Source organism: Pristiophorus japonicus, chromosome 6 (genome assembly GCF_044704955.1).
Source record: "Pristiophorus japonicus isolate sPriJap1 chromosome 6, sPriJap1.hap1, whole genome shotgun sequence".
NCBI classification, from domain to species: Eukaryota; Metazoa; Chordata; class Chondrichthyes; family Pristiophoridae; genus Pristiophorus; species Pristiophorus japonicus.
The window spans coordinates 147,398,149-147,406,023 of NC_091982.1; the positions used below are offsets into that span (position 1 = coordinate 147,398,149).

Genomic DNA, 7,875 nt, shown 5'->3' on the forward strand with positions numbered 1-7,875 from the left:
GCGCACTGATTTCCCAGGTGGTCATTGTGGGGCGCACTGATTTCCCAGGCACTCATTGTGGGGTGCACTGATTTCCCAGGTGGTCATTGTGGGGCGCACTGATTTCCCAGGCACTCATTGTGGGACGCACTGATTTCCCAGGCGCTCATTGTGATGCGCACTGATTTCCCAGGCGCTCATTGTGGGGCGCACTGATTTCCCAGGTGGTCATTGTGGGGCGCACTGATTTCCCAGGCGCTCATTGTGGGGCGCACTGATTTCCCAGGCGCTCATTGTGGGGCGCACTGTTGGGTGGACGGGTCGGACAAAAGTTCAAACTCCTGCCGGTGTCGTAACCAGAGGCATTGCACACCCAGCGCAGCTCTTCCTGGCCGCCCTGCTCAGCGCTGCCGCTAAACCCGAGCCGAGGATCGCGGCAGGGCGCAGGAGACCTCATCGCCGCCTTTCACACCGCTGCGGGGCCAAACCCAGAGCGCAAAGGACCGGAAAATCCAGCCCAACTGGATTTAAAAAATAAATAATTGCAAACATTTATTTAACTTAACGCTTTATTGTAAAATTAACTGTCCTATAATCATGGAATGATAAAAGACAGAAGGAAATTCAGCCCATTGTGCCTGTGCCGGCACAATCAATAATCACTAATAAATATCTACGTTTTTGTTGCTGCAGAGGATCTCACTCGTCTGATTCCTTGCTTTGTCTTTTTCAAAAGCAAAATTCCTTTACTTCAGAAACCCTTTTCAAAACACAGTTCCGGAAAATTTGTGTATGTTCTGCTGATGCTTAGTACATGGCGAGGCGTTGTATTCCCAACACCGTTTTAATTCGGACACTTGGCACATGATCTGACAGCAACGTGAGCACCTCTTTGCACATCTGGTTGGCGGCGGGCGTGCGGCGGTAATCTGGCGGGGCATTGAGCATCAGCAAACTTGCAAATGTGACCGCGCTCTCTCGCATCTCTGTCTGCACGCTGCTGAAGAACGAAGCGCAGCTTTTGATGTAGTAGCTGATCCTGTCGGGCAAATCTTCACCAATGTACCAGGAGATGTCGCTCAAATAACTCTCGTAATCCAGGGGGCCCTCCTGCTCCAACCCGAGCCCCTGAAACAGCCTGCACAACTTCTCCGAGGCCAAGAGCGGGCCGAATAAGTTGAGCACCAGTCTGCACACGCCCCTCACCTCATCGCTCTTGTCGTTGAGGTGGAGCAGCAAGCTGGTCAAGGTGGAGTGTATGTGCTCCATGTACACCGGGTTCTGCTGCATGCTTCCAAACTGGATCAGCTTCCCCAGGATGTGAAATGCCGCCGCTCTCACCCGGTCCTGGCGATTCTCCAAGAAGGGCTCAATCGCGATCGCCACGTCGATGAGAATGGCTTCCACATAGTCGTGGGGCAGGTTGTCTAAGATCTTGGAGACACTTGACATGGCCTCGACTGCCAGCAGCGTGTTGAGTTTGGCGTTCTGGTCCATGACGGAGAGCAATGTGGGCACCAGCTTGGCCACGTATTTCTCGATTTTGTGGGCAGCTCCCACTCCGACGTTCCCCAGGCCCTTGACAGCCAGCCACTGGACCACAGGAGAGTCGTCGATCAGGCAGCGGAGCAAGCTGCCCAGCAGCGTGTCGGTGAGCAGCAGCTCTGACACCAAGGCGTGGCTGAGCAGCTCTGCGAAGAAGGCGGCGGCCGAGATCCTCTGGCTCTCGTGTATGTTGGCAAGGACCGGGGTGAGCTGCTCGACGATGCTGATCAAGTGAGGGGTGGCCAGCTTGACCATGCTGCCGGCCAGCAGCATAATGCCCTCGTGGTGCAGCTCCGGCCTCTTGATCAGGTCCCAGCCTCCGCCTTTGTCCAACAGAGCCTGCAGGATCTCCACAGAGTAGTTGCAGGCGGTGATGTTGTAGGGCTTTTGAGCCAGGCCGGAGGCTTTCCTGTCCGTCTGAATGCGGAGAAAGTCACGAGGCAACCGTGCCTGGACACTGGAGCTGAGATGGACCAGCACGGTACTGAACAACTGTGAGTACAGCATTCCGATCACCGACTCCGAGTCCTGGTTACATATCATTTGGTGCAGAGCACAGATTACAGCCAGGGGCTGTTGAGATTCTGAATTTGTCACATTCTTGACGAGAGATTCTTTGCTGCTTTCATACAGGAGCTTCAAGTTGTCCAGTAGGTACTTGATTGAGGCACTGGCAACCGAAATGTTTTTTGTTAGTGATCTCCACACGTCACCAATGTATCTGTCAAATGGAATGGGGTGCTTTAAGAGGCAGGGTAATATCACTGGGGCATGCTGTGAGGCCAAATTGGAGAGGCAACGTGTGGCCATTCGTATGACAGGCTGCTGAGTTATTGACTGCAACTGGGTGTGCAGGGCTTTGATAATCTCAGGGACATCTGCCAGATCGGCCCCACATTTCATGACAAGGACATTCGTGACAATCGCAGCGGCGTAGGAACCGTTGGATTGCTCGTCGGCAAGTCCTTTGAACAACGTGAAGAGCAAACCTTTCAGCTGGTTGTGGGCCATGCACTTGGAGAGAACTTTCCCAACATCGGTGCATACTTGAAACATGGCTTGGCTGTTGGCCTGATGTAGCCCCTCTTTGAGGACTTTCAGGTGCTCCACATCTGCATCCTTGTGATACGCAGGCATTTCTTCAGAGTGCAACTGGATGTAAAGTATCACATACAAGCATTCGATGGCTGTCTCCCTTACAATGCGTGATGGATCTGTGCAGCGAAGCACCATGCATCCAACAATAGCCTCCAGGTTGTGCAACGCAACCGCATATTTGGTGTCAAGTTGTTCACGGTAAAACACCAGGAGTTGTAAAGTGGCCTCAATGGCCATTTCCCGCGCGTATTCTTTTATGGATTGAATCCAGATTTCAATGTGCTTAAATATGGACTGAAGTCCAGCAGGTGACAGATCTAACAGCAAAAGCTGCTTCAGGAAATCCATCAGTGAGGTCATTGTCTCAATAAATAGTCCCTGTCTCTCCATCATGCTCATGGTTGGGTGTTCGTTGACAGTCCTGGCCTCCAAGCGTGGCAAGCTAAACACACTACCCAGGCATGTTTGAATCAATTGTCTGTTGTCGCTTAACTTGGGGTGCAGTTCTAAGAGGGACGTACAGGCATCCATAGCAGACTTTCGGACGGAAGTCAACAGGGCCTCCGTTGACTCGGCCTTGATGAGCTCCTGCATGTAGGTCAAGAGTTCAGCTTTCCTGCTGAAGCTGTAGGTGGATCGGTCGTCAGGTTGGATGGCCCCAGCTAACTGGGTTACAGTCTTGATCAGACTTAGCTTGAGTGTCAAGTCCCGGACTTCAATCTTCATTCCCAAGATTTTGATATTGTAATGGTTGAGCACGTTCTCTACAATGTCACTATCTATTCTGGCTAGAGTGAGGCCCCTCGGGGAACATGCCATTATATACCCATAGCACGAGATGAGTGTGCTTTTCACTTTTATTATTTCAATGTCCTCCTGATCCTTAATAATCTGAAAGTAACTTGCAGTCTTCTTAAAGATGTTTAACTTTACAAATTCCTTGAGTATTGTCAGCACTGTGTCCAAATGGGTCACAGCACAGTAGCCAACCCCTATGGCTATACCCTCTTTCTCCAGAATTTCATTGTGCCGCACAGTCTGCAGCATCTCCTGCAGATTCCTCTTTACCACGTCTTCATTCTGGCTATGTTGCAGCACGACACCCAAACATTTGTACACAAACCCCTTCTCTTGCGAAAAATGATGATGATTGTGGAGGTGGTTAATCAGTTCTTTGCCAAGCTGGCCAAGCCAGTACTCATCCTCTATCAACTCCAACGTTTGGGACAGAACACTGATTAGCTTTTCTTCCCACTGACTCTGGATCAGGCATTTCTTGGAATCTTCCTGCAGGTAGTCAAGTAGAGTTGGAAATTCCTTTTCCCAGACTTGAGGTGCTGCTGGGTGGATGTCTGTGCCGAGGATGTGCAGAAGAGTCAGAGCAGGAGCACACCTGTTTTTTTCCTGCTGCAGAGATGACGACATGGTCAACAGCCTTGTCAGCAGTGCCTGAGGCCTGGGAATGTTTGAATGCTCCTCGTAATTGAGAAAACCTTCGGCCAACCCAGCTTCTCCTTTCTTCATTGCAAGGGATATCAAACAATTGCAGACCGTGGCCAGGGCATTCGTGCACCGTACTGGGATAATAAACTCGAAGAGCAACGGCCAGAGCACAACGTCAATTGGTAATGCTGTCAACATTTTCAGCTGTTCTTCACACCTCCTCCTTAAATCTCCGTCAGTGACCACATCTGCCAGGCCACTGCAGGGGCCGTCGGGGCTATCCTCCTCATTCTCCGTAACAGGCAGAGCACATTGTCGGATGATAAACTCTATCATTTCCTTGCCTCCCTCCAGGTGGAGGTAACAGTGGGAGGCCATGGTGTATATGAGCTGACCAAGTTTTGCCTTCACTCTGTTATTGTTGGCTAGGACCAGGAGCTTCGCACTGCTCAGAATCTGATTCTTCTGGCTCGCCATGTACAAAGGGACCATGTTGATCAGATGATCTAGCACAGTCAGTGTTCCCAGTCGAATTTGGTTGTTGGTGCTTTCCAGTTTCAACAGAAGAAATTCTACTATCTGGGATGTAAAGGCTGGCGTTAGAAGTTTGAAGCAGCAAAGGATTTCTTTCAGCTGCTTCTGAGAATATTGGTTGGTGGGCTGCTCCACTGCAATGCAAATCTGATGTTGCAAAGTGATAAGGAGGATGTCGATTTGCTTAGCCAGCTCTTCACTGTTCCTCTCAACGGCAGTGTGCAGTACACCGTACAGACCCTGTGTGACGCAAAAATCGCTCGCAGTTTCCTGGTACATAGACAGCACAGCTGGAATTAACCTGGGTAGTTCGTTCTCCAGTTTGTCAAAGGGGATCAAGTGGGTTATCTGGCCTAATGTCTCAATCACTGCTGTGCTGATATTGCGTTCGTTCATGGGCAGCCACACATTGAACAGGATGTCGTAAGCAGCGGAAAACTCCTTGAAGAATAAATTCTTCTTCACGGTAGGGTCCGGGGCCTCATCTATGTCATACAGGTAGGCCAGGATGCTCTCACTAAAAATCCCCAAAGCAAAGCAGAACACCCACTTGGTTTTCTCTTCCTTTACTGCGGGCAGCATGGACTGCATGGTTTGGAGGAGAGACTTCAGCAAGGGGACCATGTAATGCACATGTTCTTTACAGAGGTTGGCAAGTGTCAGCACCACATGGAAAAAGGGATCCATCCTCGGCTGAAACATTGACTGCAGCTCGTCGAAAGCCTCCTTGGTGAACCAGTGGCCCACATTAAGCAGGAGCTGACTGGCCACTTCCTGGTGCTCATCACTCACATCCTTCAATCTGATCATTTCGATGGACGCCAAGGTGATGAGTTTTTTTGCCGCCACACGGCCCAAGTCGTCAATGTTGTCCTTCACCAGCTGTGTCATGGCCTTTAACAGCGCGGTGCGCTGCACCAGCAGCAGCCGCCGGTGGTGGCTGATATACTTGCGGCAGAACATCAGGACCCCTTCTGCATCCACTTGTCCCAGTTCTTGCAGGGAGTTAAATACGGACTGGCTAACCAGGCCATTAGCATCCAAAGGCACCTCCATAATCCAGTTCAGTAACACTTCCATTTTGGTACTCGTCATTTTTACCGTGTCACTCTGGAATCCCAGATGTCCAGGTGTTTCACTGCAATTACGGTAGCAATCTAGTTTTATCTTTGATTTCTGGAGCAAAGCTCCCAAACCTGTGCAATCTCTCTTCCTCAGAATGCCTTTTCTTTATTGTATTACTTCAGTCATTTTTAGTTCCTTACAGAACTGTAGTGGTTCGGAATGAGTGAACTCAATTCGAACTCTTTATCTCTGATTTCCTATTCTCTGATTCTATGTCACAACAATCTACAGTTGAATTAAATTTGATTGATATTTAATTCACTTCTATCCGATTGTTGAATCCTTATTGACTCAGTTCAGCGCCGAATGTTCAGCTGAGAATGCCCTCTATGATAAAATATATTGGCTAAATGGAGCTCTGTGCTCACAGCTTCTCCTCACAGATCTTCACAAGTGTTCATCGAGTTTTGAAGTTTAGCTTTCTTTTGTGATCTTGTAACCCTTTAATACAGAGCTAGGTCTGTATTAAATCATCTCTTATGATTAACACAACTCCTTGTAGCACAGGGTTTCCAATCCTATGTAAAGTCGTTTCTTTATTGCGTGTTGGATTGTGTTGTAGATATTGTCACTAAAGCTCTTTTTTTCTTGAAAATCTGTAATCTCCCAAAAGTGACAATGACTTTGTTTCGAGATGTGGGGAGATCAATCAGATATTCTTCTTGTCTCAACTTCTTTTGATTCACTATCTCAACAAACAACAAGTTTATTTTAAACCATACAATTCTATGGCTGTTTGTCTTATTGCCTTATATATTGGTCTGCGATCTGTTTCAAACAGGCCCTTCTCTTTTATATCTTTGTTTAGACTAACACATTTTTGTCTAAGGTTGCGAGTAGATTTTTTCTCCGTTTTTGATTTAATCTCTCTACCTTTTTCTCACTTCGGGAACGGCTAATTATTACTCCAAATGTAGAAGCCCGTTCTCGCAGCAACCAATTCGTTTCCGTACAGAATTCCAAATCTTCAATTGAATATCTCAACAAACGAACTTACTTTAAACAACAGAGCAGCTTTTTTTGTTGCTCTGGAAGTCTGAACAGGTTTTGATATCAGACACTGTTCCCTGATAATAAACACTGTTCACTACGGGCGGACAGTGCTCTCAGCTTGTCCTGGTAGATCTTCACAAGCGATGATCGAGTTTTGATCCTGACTCATTCCTGATATTGAGTTGTCTCCTTCGCCCTTGCCACAAGGGCCCCCTCTCTTTCGATTACTTCCTCGCAGCGCAGAGGTGTGTTCAATCCTATGCCGATTATTCCTCAGATTCCGATTCTGATGGCTTCAAACTATTTTGATGATTCGCTAAAAGATTTAATAAGAACATAACAACATAAGAAATAGGAGCAGGAGTAGGCTACATGTCCCCTCAAGCCTGCTCTGCCATTTTATACAATCTTGGCTGATCCGATCATCGACTCGGGTCCACTTCCCTGCCTGTTCCCCATAACCCCTTATTCTCTTATCGGTTAGGAAACTGTCTATTTCTGTCTTAAATTTATTCAATGTCCCAGCTTCCACAGCTCTCCGAGCAGCGAATTCCATAGATTTACAACCCTCTGAGAGAAGAAATTTCGCCTCATCTCAGTTTTACATGGGCGGCCCCTTATTCTAAGATTATGCCCCCTAGTCTCCCTCATCAGTGGAAACATCCTCTCTGCATCCACCTTGTCAAGCCCCCTCATATGTTTCGATAAGATCACTTCTCAATCTTCTGAATTCCAATGAGTAGAGGCCCAACATACTCAACCTTTCCTCATAATTCAACCCCCTCATCCCCGGAATCAACCTAGTGAACCTTCTCTGAACTGCCTCCAAAGCAAGTATATCCTTTCGTAATTATGGAAACCAAAATTGCACGCAGTATTCCATGTGTGGCCTCACCAATACCCTGTATAACTGTAGCAAGACTTCCCTGCTTTTATACTCCATCCCCTTTGCAATAAAGGCCAAGATTCCATTGGCCTTCCTGATCACTTGCTGTACCTGCATACTATCCTTTTCGTCAACTTGCTTCACTACTTTCACTAGCTAGCTCTTCTCACAGCCAAACACAAAGTTTAACTGCAACATATCCAAGTACGCAAGCAAGTTTATTTCAGAAAGCCTGTTGTGCCATCATTTCCTGGCATTGTGATGTCCAGTGA

The 7,875-nt window shown here is 47.9% G+C and overlaps 1 protein-coding gene across 1 annotated transcript; it reads right to left on the reverse strand.

Moving 5' to 3' along the window:
* Nucleotides 1-786: 786 nt before the first annotated feature.
* LOC139266195 (maestro heat-like repeat-containing protein family member 1) lies at nucleotides 787-5,694 on the reverse strand. Its single transcript, XM_070884028.1, has one exon. The coding sequence runs from the start codon at nucleotides 5,692-5,694 to the stop codon at nucleotides 787-789; it is 4,908 nt and encodes a 1,635-aa protein (XP_070740129.1).
* Nucleotides 5,695-7,875: the final 2,181 nt, after the last annotated feature.